This window comes from Fringilla coelebs (assembly GCF_963513975.1).
Source record: "Fringilla coelebs genome assembly, chromosome: 31".
Lineage (NCBI taxonomy): Eukaryota > Metazoa > Chordata > Aves > Passeriformes > Fringillidae > Fringilla > Fringilla coelebs.
Window position 1 is genome coordinate 1169836 of NC_140057.1, and position 17868 is coordinate 1187703.

The 17868-nt window shown below is 52.4% G+C and overlaps 2 protein-coding genes across 3 annotated transcripts in view; one reads left to right on the plus strand and one right to left on the minus strand.

Moving 5' to 3' along the window:
• The window catches only part of LOC311164358 (class I histocompatibility antigen, F10 alpha chain-like), a gene marked incomplete at its 3' end in the record, with an annotated part of 38186 nt that extends 37246 nt beyond the window's left edge, over window positions 1-940 (minus strand). The window contains exon 1 of the mRNA XM_084223788.1: window positions 330-940. Coding sequence (XP_084079914.1) covers window positions 330-405 — 76 coding nt within the window. The 5' untranslated portion in view covers window positions 406-940. The remainder of the gene's footprint in view (window positions 1-329) is intronic.
• Window positions 941-1784: 844 nt separating this feature from the next.
• Window positions 1785-17868, plus strand: part of LOC311164356 (uncharacterized protein) — a 160744-nt gene continuing 144660 nt past the window's right edge. The window contains exons 1-2 of one of the 2 annotated variants that reach the window (XM_084223782.1): window positions 1785-2589; window positions 8907-10885. In XM_084223782.1, the coding sequence (XP_084079908.1) occupies window positions 2275-2589; window positions 8907-9677 (1086 nt within the window). In that variant the 5' untranslated portion in view covers window positions 1785-2274 and the 3' untranslated portion in view covers window positions 9678-10885. Of the gene's footprint in view, window positions 2590-8906; window positions 10886-17868 lie in introns of those variants that run through there. The other variant, XM_084223781.1, reaches the window with a different exon arrangement.

The window sequence follows — 17868 nt, forward strand, 5'->3', positions numbered from 1 at the left end:
AGAACGGAGGTTTAGCGGGTCCCGGTACCCGAAAATTGCGGTTTAGGGGGTGCCGGTGACCAGAAATGGGGGTACAGGGGGGTGCCGGTGCCCAGAAATGGGGGTACAGGGGGGTCCCGGTGCCAGATGAGGGGGTACAGGGAAGTCCCAGTGCTGGGGAAGGGGATTGAAGGGGTTTGCAGAACGTAACATGGGGGTTAATGGGAGTTCCCCCGCCTGGGGATGGAGGTTTAGGGGTTTCCCGCTGGCCGGAAATGGAAGTTCAGGGAGGTCCCGGTGCCCGGGAATTGCGGTTCAGGGGGGTCCCGGTTTCGGGGGGTCCCACTCACCTTTGGTCGCGTCCCCCAGGTTCCCCAGGAGCCCCAGGAGCCCCCAGAGCACCCCGAGTCCCAGCGCTGGAGCCATCGCAGCCGTCCCCGATCGCGGCTGTGGCGCAGCTGGAGAGACGCGAAAGCGAAAGTGCCCGAGGGAGCGCGGGGGGAGGGGAAAAGGGGGAGGGGAAAAGGGGGAATTCCAGAGAATTCACCTGGATCCCCGCCTGGCACCCCTCTGGATCCCTCGGGGATCCGTCTGGGACCCTCCAGGGCCGCGCCCTGCGGGACCCCCGGGCCGGGCTGTGCTGAACTCCCGGGCCCTGCGCTCGAACTGTGCCCGGACCCCGCTGGGTTCGGCCCAAAGCCGGGCAAGCACCGGGAGCAGCGCCGCCGATTTCTCCTGCGGGTGCGGGTCCCACCCCCGGCGGAGCAGGACTGGGCGCTGGGACCCCGACCCCTGATTGCCAATCCCCTTCTCTCTCTCTCTCTCTCTGCTGTTCTCTCCCTCTCCTTTGGGGGATCATAAATCCCAGAGCGGCCGCAGAGCCCCGTGCCCAGCCCGGGTGTCCCGGCAAAGGGAGCCCTGGGGGTGAGGTGCCCGGGGCTGGCCGGGAATGGGGGCCCGGGGGTCCCCGAGGTCACGGAAACGGGGGATCCAGGGGCTGGGAGAGGAGGAGACCCGGGAAAGGGGGTGCAGGGGGGTGCTGGTGCAGGATAAGGGGGTGCAGGGGGGTCCCAGTGCCTGGGAATGGGGGCGGGGGGGGGAGAGGCAGAATCTGAATCTGGGAAACGGCAGCAGCTGCTGGGGAGGGACTGGGACAGACTGGGATGGACTGGGACAGACTGGGAAAAGAACCCACCGGGAGCAGATCTGGGGCACCAGGGTTCATACTGGGATATACTGGGACCACACTGAGGGCTACTGGGAACATGCAGGGGACAGTTGAGATATACTGGAAGAGCCTGGGAGTGGTTTGGATCATCCTGGGACTGACTGGAATCATACTGGGAGTGATTAGATCTGTAGTAGGGATGAAGGGGAGAAACTGGAATAATGCAGGGGGTGACTAGGATCGTACTGGGAGCAGCTGGCCCATACTGGTGTTATATTGGGATCATACTGGGACTGACTGGGTGACACTCAGAGTGACTGGCATAGTAGTGGGAGTGTCTGGGAGTAACTGGGATCGTACTGGAGGTGACTGGGATCAAACCATACTGGGAGTGTCTGGGAGTTACTGGGATCATAGTGGGGGTGACTGAACTTATACTGGGAGCAGCTGGCCCATAATGGTGTCATACTGGGATCATACTGAGACTGATGGGGTCACACTTGGAGTGACTGGCATAGTACTGGGAGTTACTGGGATCATACTGGAGGTGACTGGACTTATGCTGGGAGCAACTGGGACCAAAGCAGGGACAAATGGCATCGTGTAAGGTGTGACTGGGTTCATACTGGAGGTGACTGGGGCCACACTGGGCTCTTACTGAGAGGGAAGGAACCATACAGGGCATGACTGGGAGCCACTGGACCGTGTCGGGGGCAACTGGGATCCTACTGGGAGCGATTCAGACCATAGTGAGAGTGACCGGGATCACACAGGGGGTGACGGGGACCCACCGGTGAGGCGGCGGCGGAGCTCGGAGGCGGCCGCAGCGCAGGTGGGAGCCGCGCTGGGTTGTGCGGGGGCTCGGGGCTCGCTGCGGGCCTCGGGGGAGCCAGGGGGCTCCGGCGGGTCGGTTGTGCCGTGTCCGGCCCGTGTCGGCCCTGGGCTGAGGGTGCTGCGGGAGCGGCTGCCCGCGGTCTCCTTCCCGGCGCTGCCGGAGCAGCGCTGGCTCGGCCCGGTTCCCGTGGCCGGGACAGAGGGGGCTGCCCTGTCCCCGGAGGCTGCGCTGGGGCCGCCTCATCGGGCTCCGGAGCTGCCGCCGCTCCCGGGCCCACACACACACTCCGGTAATGGCGGCTCTGCCGAGTCTGGGGGCGGCACCGGGGGCCGTCCTTGGCCCCGCTCCCACCAATCAGCGGCCAGAAAGAGGAGTGACGGCAGAATCAGCCAATGGCGGCGAGGGGCGGGCTGTGCACACAGCGCGGGCTCTGCACACGGCACGGCCCCGCCTCCCTTCCCCGAACTCCGGCATTTCTCGGAACCCGCGGCTGAGGCGCGGCCCCGGCGCTGGGCCCGGCCCGGGCAGGAGGCCAAGGAGCCGCCGCTGCTGCCCCGAACCGCCCGGAGCTCGGCGTGACCGGGACCTGAGGGCGCTGGGAGCTGCGGTGAGTGCGGGACGGAGCAGGGACCCGCCTGCAGCCCCGGCAGGAGCCCAGGCCGGAGCAGGGGATGCGGAAGAGAGACCAAAACCTCTCAGTCACTTCCCTCCTCACGCTGGGCAGGGAACAGAGCACACAAGGAAAGGCTCGAGGGTCTGGGTAAGGGTGGGGACGGTTCTGCTGACGGGCACAACACATTTGTCAGGAAAATGAATCAACAAGCATCAGAGGTTTATGTCCAAAAAGGAGACAGAGTCCTTTTTATTTATTGGAATAAAGGGAGAGGCCCTGGGGTCTCAGATTTTTGGAGGACGCAGCTTCCCTTTTTATCCCAATTTCCCGGCCGCATTTCCCTTCTCTCTTTCCCCATTAGCTGAGGTATTTGAGAGGTTCAGACCTCCCGATACGCCTGATACCGAACATTTCCCTCTAATGTATAACCCTCCCTTTTAATTTTTAATTCTTATGGTATTTAGGGTTTTCCCTCACTGTTGCTTTCAATGTTCAGTTTCATTTATCAGCGAAGCTAAAGTTCGTTTGTAAAAGCAAATATCTTTTCCCATTCATCAATCAGTGGAATCTTTCCCATTGTTTCTTTTATCTCTCAGTGCTGGTTCGATCTACCAGCAGACTCCCAGCTTGTTTGTAAGGACAAAATCCATAATCGACAAGATCGATATTCCTTCCACTCACACCTGACTTGCAGAAATTAATTGAATTTAATATCAAACATACCAGGGCAAGAGAATGAGAACTGAAATAATTCCTACGAAAATATCCTCCCCCCACTTCTCTCTCCTTCCCGGCCTTGACTCCATCCCGCATTCCCTCCCTTCTCCCCGCCCAGAGGCGCAGGGGCTGGGGGTCACAGCCAGCTCCTGTCGCAGCCTCCCCTCGGGGACAGGAATCCTTGTCCCGCTCCAGCCTGGGGTCCCTCCCACGGGACACAGTCCCTCGGGGACGGGCTGCTCCAGCGGGATCCCCCGCGGGCTCACAGGTCCCGCCAGGAGCCGCTTCCGTGGCTCTGCAGGGGCTTCCCAGGGGCTCGGGGCCTCTCGGGCATCCCCGGCCCGCGGTCTCCTTGCCGGCGCTGCCTCGGCAGGAGCCGCTGGCGGAGCAGCGCTGGCTCGGCCCGGTTCGTGTGGCTGGGACAGAGGGGGCTGCCCCGTGCCGGGGCTGTGCGGGGAAATTCCCGTCGCCGGAGGTTTCTGTGCCCGGGGCAGCCAGAGGAGTCCTGTGCAAGTGACTTTATTGCTGAGCAGAGGGAGAGGCCGTGGGGCATTTGCCGCGCGGTCTCTGCCATTGTTGTAGTTCGCAGCCTCCTTTTTATCCTCGTTTTTCCGGCCTCATCTCCCTCTCCCTTTTGCCCACTGGCTGAGGTACTTGGAAAGTTCAGACTTCCCGATCTGCCAACTGCATGTCCTCGTTAATGTGCACCCCCACTTTTGTATAACAGCCGATATTCATGGCTCTGTTAAGTCTTTGTTCGTTTCAAAGTTCAGGAATCTAGTGGGACTTCGATCAGCTGTCCGTGTAAATCAGTAACATTTTCTTAAAGTGATGCTTTCTCCCATTACTTCCTTATCTAGGAGTCCCTGACCCTATCTCCAGACTCACTGAACTCATTGACTCTGTTTTTTCTTCCTGGGTCCTCTTTGGTTTTGGATTATTCTCATTGCCCCCATTCTGTGTCCTTCTGGAGCCGTTTGTGGATCAGGAGGCCTGGCTGCCCCCTGCATCCCCTGGCTCACCTGCTGAATGAGCTGCACTCTCGAGGTGTGGAGCATGGTAAAAAGATGAGAGTTGCTGTAGCACATGTGAAAAACGCCAATCACTTGTTTTTAAAATTTCAAAGGTTTACTAGCAGTAAAATAATTATAAAAATAGTAGTACAATTAGAGTAATAATAATTTAGACAGTTTGAATTAATTCAATATGAGACAATAAAAACAAATAGTTATGGATGTCCCGGATGCCTTTTTATGGGCAGCACAAGCCCGAAAAATGACACCCCTTAACAAAAGGTTAACCCTTAAATCAACAGCCTGTTGCATATTCATACAGTTCATACATGATGCATAAATTCCATTCAAACAAAGGATTCTGTCTGGTCATCCTCAACTTCTTCCTCCTAATTCTAATGGAGCCTTTGAGGGCCATCAAGTTCATTTCCTCTGATAAGAGGGCAATGAATTCTTTTTCTCTAAAAGATTTAGGTGTCCTGTGGCTGCTAGCTTGCTGCAAGTCCTTTCTTTAAAAAAACTAGCCTACATAACATGGTTTCTATTTTAACATTTTGTTATAACCTAAAACTATATTTAACACGCTAATAAATACAGCATTATTTTCTAAAGCAACACATATAATATTCATTTTGATATTTGCAAAAAGCCAGTCATAAAATACGAATTTTTAACAGCACATGAGAGGAGAAACAGCATTCTTTTAACCCGTGGTCTGCCAGGGAGCCACAAAACCGTGTCCCATTCCCATCCTTTCCACGTTTGGATCGGTACATGAGCTGCTTTCTTATTTCCTTTGTTATCTGCTTCACCACTTTTCCTTTGTCATCTATTTGCCAAGAGCAGCTTGAGTCATTTAATTTTCCACAACTCCTCCTTTTCCTGCTAACAGATGATCTGATCCCATCCCCTGGTGAAATGTTGTGTTTCTCATTCCAGTGGATTGGTCAGCAGGAAGGTCAGGAGCTGGAGCTGTCTGGCTGGTTATTATTTGGAGGAGAGCTTGTAATCTAACGATGCCATTGAATGAGAAATGGTTTCCTTGGCTCCAGAAATGAGTTCCTGAGGGTTCCCAGGGGCTGGTCCATGGTGTTGTAGGATTTGTCCTGCTGGCCTTTCAACTTTTCCCCGTTTTTAGGGCTCCCTCAGGAGCCAGGGCTGCATCAATTGATTGCTTTTCTGTAATTTAACCATAACATTCTTGGATTCCTAACTGATTTTCCTAAATAACGAAAAACCACAAAAGACCCCCACCAAATCCCAAAATAAAGTGGTCTAATACCCCCTATATAACACAGAGAGTGACAGCAGGTGTTGCAGTGGGCAGAGGGATGATTCCCCCCAACTTTTTAAAGTGACCTTTCAGAAGATTCTCCATTTGCTGTTTCCCTTTGCAGCTGAACCCATTTCTGTTGCAGAGTCAGATATCCTCAGCAGGGGCTCTGCCTGGAGCTGTGCAAATTCCATCAGTGCAAGCAGGCAGAGCTTGGGGTGAGGGGCAGAGGGAATGAGCCCAATTCCTGCCCCAGGCAAGAGACCCAGGTACTTTGCCCACACTTTGCCCAGCAGTGTTAATTTGCATTTCTAAAGCTCCTCTCCAGGCTGCCTGGAATGAAGCTTCTCTTCCAGAGCAGCCATCCAGTGACCCAGGGGTTTCCATCCTTTCCCCTTCCTACTTTTTGTTTATCCTTTTTTTTTAAACAATATTTTTTTAACTCTTTGCGTGTTAAAGAGTCACTTTTGAAGCTCTTCTAATTTTTCAGAATGCAGCCTGAAGGTGAACATCAAAAAACCCAGATGAAAATTTTGCCATGGCTAGCAGGCACACACACGTGCACAAACAACCCCGCAAGGGAATAAACATTTTTCATACTTCTCCTAAGAATAAAACTTGATTCTCACACCCCTGTCCCAAACCAAACTGACAATATAAAAGTAGGAATATTAGGGAAGAGGTGCTAATGGTGCAATCTTGTGACCAAAGCTGGGGGAAGAGCAAGAAGTCTCCAACAACATTAAATCAAGGCTTTACCTGTTTCTGGCCTGGGGGCTCTTTTGGCCAGGATGGGCAAAGAAATAATTTCTTTCACAAATGGCCTGGGTGTGGAGAGAAAATCATTCCATGAGACATGTGAGGTTTACTGGATTTTTCCTAAATTGGATACAGTGTGAACCAATCTAAATCCACTGGTTTAATGTTCATTGTTTCCAAGTTGTGTAGTTGTTAGTATTTGGTTTCCTGTGGGACCCGGATTTCTTTGCCTGTGATGTTGATTAGGTGCACACTCCTGGATTTCCTTCTCAGCCTTTTCCAGACCAGGTGTCTCCAGCTCTGCCGGGGGCAGTGTCTGGGGTAGCTGTTGGTTGCTGTTTGCTGCTGGGCATTGATGTTTTGTTGCTGGTCGTTATCTCTGTGGGCATCTTTTGGGCTGTTCCAGTCTGTTGAGATGTTAAACTCATCTCCATTGAGTGGTGTAACATCCCTTGAAAAAAAAACATCCTAATTCCTTTCCCCAAGGCAAAGACAAACCAAGCCTGAGTAGAGAAATAAAATGTAAAAAATTGTAAAGAATATTAGATGGTGAATTTTGCAGCCATGCAATCGCAGGCAGCCCAGTGTGTGAGTGTAAGTGAGCCCCAGAGTGGAATTGTGCCCTTGTGTTCCCCAGCAGCTGTGGCAGGACAGGCCCAGCAAGCGCTGAAGCTGCAGCAGTGGCAGCAAGGCTTGGCCCCAGGGGCTGGAGATGCCGAGGAGGGTGGCCAGGCAGAGGATTTGAGCAGAGGATGTGTGGGCAGGCGCAGGGGCTTGGCCCGCTGTGGAGCCCTGGCTGCTGCTGTGTTGCCTTCAGGGCAGCTGAGTGGCGGCCCCCCCTGCTGCTGCTGCCGGCGGGGAGTGCAAATCTCCGGGGCTTGAGAGCCCTTGAGCCGAGGCTGAGGGGTCCCCCCGTGCTGAGCTGTGCTGGCGGCTGTTTGTGGCCTCAGGGACACTTGGCATGGGCCACTTGGCCACCAGTGGGGCTGCTTTGCACTCCTTAGGCAGGAGCCGATGTCCTGGGTGGGTGTTGGGAACAGCAAAGTGCCAAGGCAGGGTCAGTGCCAGCCCAGCTTCCCGTGGGAGAGATTTCACAGGAGACAGGATTCTGGCCAGAGCCTGCTGCTTTAAATGTGCATCCCTTATCTCCAGCCTGCACTAGGTGGAGAATTGCACTAGAGTAAAGAATTGCAGACATGAACTGCAAGGGAGATAATTGAATATCTGGCCTTTACACATTGGCTCAAGTACTTGAGAGGTACAGACATGCCAATCCACCTAATACATACACCCCTCCTAATATGCTCCCCACTTTTGTTTAGCAAACAATATTCATGTCTCTGTTAAGTCTGTTGTTCTTCTCGAAGTTCATGATTTTAGCAGGATCTTGGCTGAGCAGCAGTCTAATAACAGCAGCATCAAATAATAACAGTATCAATTATTAACAACTAATAATGATGAGCAGCATCAGCTAATGACATTTTCAGAAACTGATGGCTTCTCCTGTCACTTCCTTATGTACGTGTCCCTGGCCCTATCTCTGAGTGGATTCACAGCATCTGTTTTTAAAGACACTTTCCTTCTCTTTCCTTCCATGGGGTCCCCCGTTTGTGGGACATCCCCCCCTGGAGCAGGGTGTCCCCCCTTGCTGCAGCCCCAGCCCTCAGGCAGTGCTCAGCCAATCAGAGCACGCAGTGATGATGACTCACCAGTTGCCAGGCAGAGCCGCAGCTCGCAGCGTTCCCCACCTGCGCTCCCCGTTTGGCCCCAGCGCCCCCCGCGAGGGGAATTTGGGGAGGTGGGAGTGGGGCAGCGCCAAGGCCGGGCCCCCCCGCTCTGTGCTGGCGGGAGCGGCTGCAGTGGGGAGCGAGTGCGGGCGGGAGCGGCCGAGAGCCCAGCGCTGCCCCAGCCTGAGCTGGCCCAGCTCCATCCCTGCCCCTGCGGTGGGATGCTGTGGGTTTGGGGGGAAGAGGGAGCCGGCAGTGGGTGCTGGGCCTGGGGGCAGGAGGAGAGAGGAAGGAGAAGCAGGGTTGAGGAACAAAATGGTGCGTGTGGGAGGAGAGGGTGGGATTGTGCAGGAGAAGGTGAAATAGCAGGAGGAAGAGGAGTTTGAGAAAGAGTAGAGAACAGAAGGAGGAGGAGGAACAGGAAGAGGAATCACCACAAGGTTCTACCCCTCCCTGTATCTGCAGCCTTCCCCCAGCCCCAGGAGCATTGCCCCCCTCACATGTGGCAGGTGACTGGGGAGGGGGATCCAGGATTTTCACAGGTGTGAATCTTGGTGTTTCTGAGCTTTCTTGGGCTAATTGTTGGTGTTACAGTTTTGTTGTGGGGGCTGAATCTTTCTGTTTGGAGGGGGCTTTTGCTGAATCTTGATGCCTGGGGAATTTTTTTATCTGTGTCTTGAAGTTTGGGGGATTTTTGCACTGAATCTTGGAGTTTTGGAGATTCTTAGAGATACAAGATTGCCAAAGACTTAATGAGATCAGCTTGGGCATAGCGGAGCTCCCAGTCCAAGGTGCTCTCCTCTTGTTTTTTCCCCAAACCAGGATTTTTCATTTCTAGGGCTTGTGTGGATGGAGGAAGAGAAAAAGCCCTGGAGATCCCGCACGAGGAGGGGCTGCAAACCCAGCCCAGGGAGCTCTGAGGAGGAAAGAGCCCCCCTGAGCCAGGAAGGTGTCCAGAGATCCAGCCGGAGCTCAGAGCTGGTGGAGAAGCCTCATGGCAGGGAGAAGCCCCACAAGTGCTTGGAGTGTGGGAAGGGTTTTAGTTGGAGCTCAAAACTGATCCGGCACCAGGTGATCCACACTGGGGAACGGCCCTATGAGTGTGAGGAGTGTGGGAAGAGCTTCAGATACAGCTCTGGACTAAAGATACATGAGAGGATCCACTCTGGGGAAAAGCCCTACAAGTGTGGGGAGTGTGGGAAGAGCTTCATAGAAAGATCATGCCTGATTCAGCACCAGGTGGTCCACACAGGGGAACGGCCCCACACCTGCTTGGAATGTGGGAAGAGCTATAAGTGGCTCTCGGACCTGAGAACACACCAACAGCGCGTTCACACTGGGGAGAGGCCCTACGAGTGTCCTGAGTGTGGGAAGAGGTTTCCAAGGAGCTCCGATCTCCTCGTACATGAGCGGATTCACACAGAGGAGAGGCCCTTCCGCTGCCCCGACTGCGGGAAAGGCTTCAAGTACAACTCCAAACTCACCATCCACCGGCTCATCCACACTGGGGAGAGGCCCTACGAGTGTGGGGAGTGTGGGAAGAGCTTCTCACACAGATCAAACTTGACCCGACACCAACGGAAGCGCCACTAAGGGAAGCCCTGTGAGTGCCCTGAGTGCTGGAAGAGCTTCGTGTGCTGCTCCAGCTCCATCCCCCATGAGAGGATCCACATTGGATGATCCCCAGTGACCCCGTTGGGCAGAGCCCTGGTGATCCGTGGTCCTGGTGATCTGTGCTGGGAAGACACCTGGCTTGGAGGCTCCACATCTTCCTGGTTCCCTGTGGGCAGCTAGATAAACCCAGCAGCAGGAACATCCACTGGGACACAGACCAACAATGGGAATTCCTTGGGGAGAGCAGATGTGTCAACTTTCAACCCCATAAAATCTTTTGCATTCAATCCTATCTTCTGGTGGCATCAAGGAGTACTGGAAAATCTTGGAGGTATACTCTGGGTTGACTGTATGATGTTTGTATTCCCAGTCTGTTCTGTGCATGCTGAATAATAAGGTTTGCACCTTCAAGACTTATCCTGAGAGTGAAGGGGGGAGAGAAGCAGTGCACAGTTTGTTTTCAGACACTGCACTCACTCCTCCACATTCCTGCTCCTGCACTGTGTTGTCTGTGGATGGACAGACAGCGGGACAGAGCTCTCCTTGGCTTTTAGTTAGTTTTTGCTAGCTGAGGCAGAGAACTTCCCTGGGCTGTGGTTTTTCCCCTTTTCTTTGGACCTGTTTGAACCTGCTCTGGCCTGAGCACCAGCAGAGCACCGGCAGCTCACACCTGTGGCCCACCGGGCCGGGCCTGGGCCGCGGCATTTCCAGCGCCGGAGGGACTGATAAGAGACTGAGTGAGCTGAGCTACAGCCCACGGAGGGACTTTGTGAGTCTGTCTCTGTTTTAGAGCGGCAAGAGGTTTTATAGTTTAATATTGATTAGGTTTTATTGTGTAATAAACAGTTTTTTCCACTTTTCTCCAAGGAGGTATTTTATTTTTCCTGAACCAGTTGGGGGAGGGGCTGATTGAATCTGCTTTCCAGAGGAACCCCTTTGGGGGTTCTCTCCCACATTTGCCCTGAACTAGGACAAGTCCTTTTGCAACTTCAGGGATTCCATGATCTTGATTTCCTATTGCCCAAGGGTGTCTTCCACAGCCAAATGGTGAAAAGCTGGGGAAAAGACCAAGATTTTGGAGACAGTGGGATAGAAACTCCACGAAAAAAAGGTTCTTGCCTTCTACCTAAGCAGTGGATCCTCAGCTGGTATGGACAAGGAAATCCTTTTCTTTTGGCCTTGACTTTGTTTTCATTTCTCTTTATTGCTTTAAAATATTCAATATTGAGTTAAAAATAGACATTGAACTAAGACAGGGGTGTGGTCATGGTAAGACACAGACATGGAGAGTAACATGGGGACACATGGACAGGGATTGGGCCATTTGTGGGGACATGGGGAGACATGGGCATGGATGGAGATGTGTGGGACGATGACAGGGATGGAAACGTGGTGGGGTGACAGCCATGGGTGAGGACATGGTGGGAGATGGGCAGTGACAAGTGGGGACGTGGCCATGGCCAGTGTCATGGGGGGAAGATATGGGGGATGCTGGGTTGGAGGGGGTTGAGGGTTCCTGGGAGGCACTTGGGGCTCGCTGAGGCCTTTGGGGACCCCAGGCCGAGCGGCTGCGGCTGCGCTGGGAGACCCTGGGGGAGGTTCTGGGGCAGCTGCTCAAGGACCCCCTGACCTGGAGCCCCAGCCAGACACTGGGCTCCTGGAAAGGAATGAACGTCCTTGTCCCCAGGAGGGAAACCCCAGCACCCCCAGGGTGTCAGGGGCAGCTGAGAGGCCACAACAGGGAGGGGAAAGCCAGAGACAGCTGTCACACTCCTAAATTACACCCCAAAAGTCCCAAAACTCAGGGACTGCTCCTAGGAAAAATCTGCCAGGAGCTGCATGAATTGAGGGAAAGGGGGGATGTGACCCCCAGACTGAGCAGGAGGGACGTGGATCCCCCAAAACCAAACATAGAGATGAGAGGTGGAGCTGAGGACAGGATGGGAAAGGGGTGGGAGTGCAGGGGAAAAGAGGATTCAGAGCAGGAGCGGAATGGGATCCCCACATGGAGTTGGGAGGGGTCTTTGGGTTGGGGGAACGATGGGAGAGGGGAGGGAAAGGTGGGGATGGGAGTGAAAAAGGGTGGTTCCGTGGGGATCCCTTTGTGTCCCCATCAGTTGATCCCTGGAGTGATTCCCTGGGGCTCTGGGGGGGAATGGATCCGCTCTGGGTGGGTCCCCAAGCCCCCTGCCCATCCCTGGGGGGCTCATGGGAGGTTCCCTGGTTCCCTCCACCCAAACGCTGCAGCTGTGGGAGAGAGGTGGGTGTGAAAGGAGGATCTGGGCTGGGCAGGGAGGAGGAGCAATAGGAAGAGGAGGGAGAGTGGAGGTGGAAGATGGGAAAAGGAAGAGGAAGAACAGGAGGAGGAAGAGGAGGAGCCCCAGCAGAACCACGCGGTTTTCCTGCCCGCCCGCTGAGTCCGCAGCTCCCCTGGCCCTGGCAGCATCGACCCCCCCAGATCTCACAGGTGAGTGGGGAGGGGGAGCTCACCCCAAATCCTTCAGGGGATCTTTGGGAGGGTTTTTTTGCAGGGGAGGGGATGTTTGGATCTTGCAGGGCTCCAAAGGTGAGACACAGATGGCCCTTTGGAGAATTGTGGAGGGTTCCTGTGGCAAACTGTCTGTACCAGCTGGGGAGGTGGTACCAGTTGGGGGGGACATTGGTGTTGGGGCTCTGATTGGCATCGGAGTGGGGAGAGCAGCAGGGGCCAATCCTGGAGCTGAGGGATCCTGGAAGCCTGGAGGGGCGGGGGAGGCTGGAGATGAGCAGGGTCTGGGCCCATCCAACCTTGAACAGGGTGGTTACTTCTCCAGCTGGACTTGGGAAGCAGGATCAAGGTGCTCACCCGTTGTTTTTCCCCCAAGCCAGGATTTGTCAATCCTAAACTTTGTCTGGATCGAGCTGGAGCAGGCTGCAAGGAAAAGGAAGATGATCTGGGACACTGAGGCAGGTGAGGACGAAGTCACTGCCCTTTTCCCCCTCTCCTCTGCTCCATGTCTCAGCCCAGCATCGCCCCTGGCTGCAGGACAACCCCACTGCTGACACCGTGCTCCCAGGAATGAATTGGTGGGATCTGCTTCCCTTTCTGTCCTTCTTCCTTCCTCATTCCTTCCTCTCCTTTTCTTTCCTTACCCCTGGCACTGAGCTGCAGACCGAGACCAGAGAGAACAAATCCCTGTGGTAATCACATCTCTTTGAATAGAGACATAATTCTCTCTCCCAGGATTTTTCCTGGGACGCTGTGGTAAGGCTGAGAAAGCTCAGAGAGGAAGAAAACAGTTCTTATCTCAGTTGCTGCTCCTGTTGTTTGGCACATGTGGAATGTGTTATGGAGATGGTTTATGGAGAGTGATTTGTTAATTGCATACTGGTGATGGTTGTTTGAACTGATTGATCAATTAGGTCAAAGCTGTGTCATGACAGTCTGTGGAGGGTCAGAGGTTTTCTTTAGTATGTAATTTAGTATAGATGTAGTATAGCAATAGTGTAATGTAGTATAATATAGTATAGAATAAAGCATCTGTTCAGCCTTTGAAATCATGTTGTCAGATCACATTATTCCCTGGTTGGGTTGGACAAAGTAGAAATTTAACAGGATAGAAATGCATTTTGGATTTAGGTGAAAAGTGCTGTTCTGAGCCTGCAACTTGTTTATCTGTGTTTAAGACTCCCTGTTCTTACAGTAGAGAAAAAAAAACAAAGAAAAAATCTTGTGCTCGCAGAATCGCCTCGACCGAGAGAAGGAATTCAAACTCCCAAGGTGAGTGGAGGCCCCTTTGTTGGGGGCAAAGGCTGAGGCTGACCAGAGAGCTCTCTGTGCAAAGGGCAAGGACTGATAAAAACTAATTGCAACTTGTAATGTGAAATCAGTGAAATGAATGTGAATGAGACTGTATGCATATGTATAAGCAAGGGGAGTTCTCAGGGGTGCACATGTCCTTTAGGGAGAACAAGGATTTCCAATGTGTACAGTGCTGTAATAAACATACCAGCTTTTCAACTTTTTACGAAGTCGTGGAGTTTCTCTTTTCTTTCCACTAATCATTTTGGCAAGCCAGCCAGGTGATTGTCTGTCCTGGCAGGGGCAGAAGGGAGGACAGACTCCCAGGCGCACCCCGGGATTTCCCTGGAGGAGCTCAGCTCCATCTGGGCTTGCCTCCTGCAGAGACAGACAAGGACCTGCTGGAGTCTGGATACACGGTCTGTGTATCAAAGGGCCCGGGGAGATAGGGCTGCTGATAAGTGACTCAGAGCTGTCTGAGGGCACAGCCTGGTCCCTGTGCTTGCAGGCAGCCATCGACCCCGAGCACGGGCGGCGGCAGAGGTTCCCGGCTGAGGCGCGGCTGGGAACGGGTTCATTGTTGGATGGAGCGGCCGCTGGCGACTCTGGGGTGAGCCGAGGGAACCCCAACTTTGTGTGCTCGTGGTGTGCGGACATTGTATGGGTAATGCACGGTGTGATTGATGTCAGTGTGTTTGTAATTGTGTGAGTGTGGGGTGTGTGAGAGAGAGCGAGTGAGTGAGTGCACCCACAGCGTGCGGGGGGAGTTCTACCCGTGTCTGAAGCAGCCAGGTGAGGCCCGGAGCACCGGCTGGGACAGGCTGTGGGGACAGGGAACACCCGCAGAGGGGTGGAACCAGTGGAGGAACGTGGGTGAGGACATTTATTCATTATTGTGTTTAAAGGTGGTGATGTGGGATTTGTGTAGATTGTGCACGTTTTAACCGTGTCCAGACAAGCTCAGGGGATTCCTCTGCCTCAATAGCTTGGATTGATCCCTGGAATTTTACTGTGTGCTGTTATTTTGATTGTGTCCAGAGTGTGTGAGGACCAGAAGAAGCTGATAAGCTGATGTGGGTAGATGCTGAAGTGTTGTATGTTGGGTTGTGTTGAGAAAAGTGGGCACTTGAAGAGATACCCCTTTCCCAGTGAGTTTGTGTGGTTCTTCCCCTGCATTGTGGTCATTTGATTCTCAGCATTGTAGGCTTGTATTTGTGGAGATTCTAGGATTTTGTTTGCAACAAGTGGAGCATTTTACACAGAAAAACTGCAGTAGGGTGATTTATATTTAACTGTGGTAAAACAAATTAAAGGAATTTCAGGAACTCCCCTCCCACAGCAACTTAAGCCCTGACTCATGAATTGGAGATGGGGTGGGGGGGAGTCTGTGTTTGTGGGCATACCAGAGTTTTGCTGTAACAGGCACAGCCTTTTGCAAGGCAGCAAAGTGAGTGTCAGTAGAAACAATGCTTGAATTAGATTGTGCAGGAAGAGAACTGGAAAAGAATGAGATTTTGTAAAACAGAGTTTGAGTGCAGGAGACCAAGACAGGCACTCTATCATTTGTGCTACTCTAAGGAAATGAAGGGTCCTCAGAGAGCTCTAAGGAATTTAGTAGCAGTGAGTTGCAAGAAGCAAAGAAGTAACAGGGTGTTTGAATTATTAGAAAAGAGAGTTTCAAGTAATTTAAGAAACCCAGCAGAAATAATTAAAGCTGAGTGTGCTCAGCCTATTTTATACCCCAAGACTTTGAACTAGGGTAAAGAGTTGGGATGGGGTAGAAAAATGGGAGCTAAGAAAATGAAGTTTTTAGTAGACACAGGGGAAACGTACTCAGTGTTAAATAAAGCCTCGATGCCTACAACAGATGATTATGTTATGGTAAGGGGGCAACTGGCCAATCTGAAAAGCATACTTTACAAACCATCAAAATAGTTATAGGTTTTTATATATGCCCAGCTCTCCAAAGGCCCTGTTGGGTAGGGACTTGTTGGAGCATCTGGAAGCAAAGATCACATTTAGAGATGGGGAGATTATTTTGGAGGTAAAGGATCAGCAATATGTAGACATACTAAGCTAATTTTAACAATTAGTGCAGCTGAAATGGAAAATAAGGATGAAATGAACAAGAAAATAATGGATCCAGTGTTTCCTGGGGTATGGGCCTCTAACAAACCAGGGAAGGCAGAGAATGGACCTTCTGTGCAAGTTAAGGACAACAGCTAGCTAGGGTCAGGCAGTACACCTTGTGGCAAACCCATACACCCTACTAACATGATTGGCACCTGAGCTAACCTAGTTTACTGGTTTAGAGCTGAAAGATGCTTTCTTTTGCCTCCCTATCCATGAAGCCAACCAGAAAATTTTTGCATTCAAATGAGAAAACCCTAAAAGCAGGCACAAAACCCAGCTCACGTAGACTGTGTTGCCTCAAGTCCTTCAAGGCTTCAAAATTCCCTTACTCTCTTTGGAGAACACCTTAGAAAAGATCTGGAGTCCTGGGAAGCTGCCCCAGAAGGAGGAAGGCTATTGCAGAACGTGGATGATCTCCTGATAGACACTCAGAGGAGGGAAGCATGTGTGGCCTGGACAGTAAGCCTTTTGAATTTCCCAGGGCTCCAAGGATAGAGAGTATCAAAAAAAAACCAACCAAAAGGCAGAGGCAGTGAAACAGAAGGTAATCTACCTGGGGTGTGAGGTCAATGCTGGGCAAAGGACTCTGTAGTCACTAACCTTGTGAACCCAGCTGCTTTTCTCCGTGGGATCAAGGAAACAGTACACCAGGATTGTCTGGAGACCATTGAAGCTGCTTACTCCAGATGCCCAGACTTGGAGGACACTCTTTGGGATGGGGCAGAGACCAGTTGTGCATGCACATGGAACCTTCTGGAGAGAGGGGACTGCTGGCCTCACAAGGAAAGAACATCAAACATGCACAAGAGATAATGTGGCTGCTGGAAGCAGTTCAGCTGCCTGAAAAGGTAGCAATTATGCATATTAAGGCACAGCAGAGAGTGAGCTCAGAATTGGAGGAAGGAAATGAGCTGGCAGATAGAGAGGCAAAGGAAGCAGTGAAAGGTGAGGTAACTATTGATGGAGCTCTAATTCCAGGTGGACTAATTTCCCTTGAAGGTAAGCCAGAATACAATAAGAAAGATGGAAAACTAATCAAAGATCAAAAAGGGACATACAACCAAGAAGGGTGGGCTACCATTGGAGGGAAGCTGGTAATCCCTTCCCATTTGTTGTGGTCACTAGTAAGGGAGGAGCACCCGAAAGCACACTGGGGAGTAGAAGCCCTGAACACCTTCTTGATTGAGAGAATTGTTGCCAGGAATTTATATGGCACTATTACTCAAGTGAGCTGACAGTGTGATCTTTGCCTCCAGACTAACCCCAAAAATACCCCCAGACCAAAACTTGGTCAGACTGGGAGGGGCCGTGGGCCTGGGCAGCAGTGGCAAATTGACTTTTCAGAACTCACAAGAAAAGGGGGGTACTGGTATTTATTAGTATTGACAGATACGTTTTCAGGATGGCCAGAAGCGTTCCCCACCAGAACTGTCAAGGCTCAAGAGCTGACCAGGGTATTATTACAAGAAATAATACCACATTTCAGAGTTCCAGCCACAGTATCCTTGGATAGAGGATCACCTTTCATTTCCAGAATAGTGCAACAGATTAGGAGCCACCTGGGCATAGACTGGGAACTTCACACTCCATACCACCCCAACTGAGTGGCCAAGAGGCAAAATTGAATCATTTGATGAAGCAGCAGATTGTAAGACTGGGACAGGAAGTTAATCTGCCCTGGCCCCAAGCTCTTCCACTGGCACTGTTGTGAATTTGAACTAAACCTCGGGCTAAAGAAAGTCTAAGTCCCTTGGAAATGCTTTATGGAACACAACAGGAGATGCCCACCCACACTGGGGAGGTTACACTGGCCACCTCCATGGTGGCTTTAAGCAAACAGCTCAGAGAAATTGGGAAACAAGTGGCTGGAACTCAGAGCAGGGAGCTAGATGGACCAGTACATAACATACAGCCTGGGGATTATGTGTGTGTGAAGTGTCTGACAGAAAAGAGTTTGGAACCACAGTGGGAGGGACCATTGCAGGTGCTTCTCACCACCTTCACCCCAATCAGGATTCAGAAGCAGAATGCCTGGATCCAGCACTAATGCCCGAGAGCTGGCTTCCTGCAGGGTTGGTGTGCCCCAGACAGGCAGGCGAGCTCTGCCCAGGCAGCTCAGTCCTTGCAGACTGAACTCTCCGAATGCCCCAGCCGCGCTCAGCCGCAGGCAGCCCTTAGCGAGCTCCAGTGATATCAGCTCTGAAGTGATCTCAGCTCTTTTATGGTTTCAGCTCTTGGCTTGCTAAAGGTGCTTTG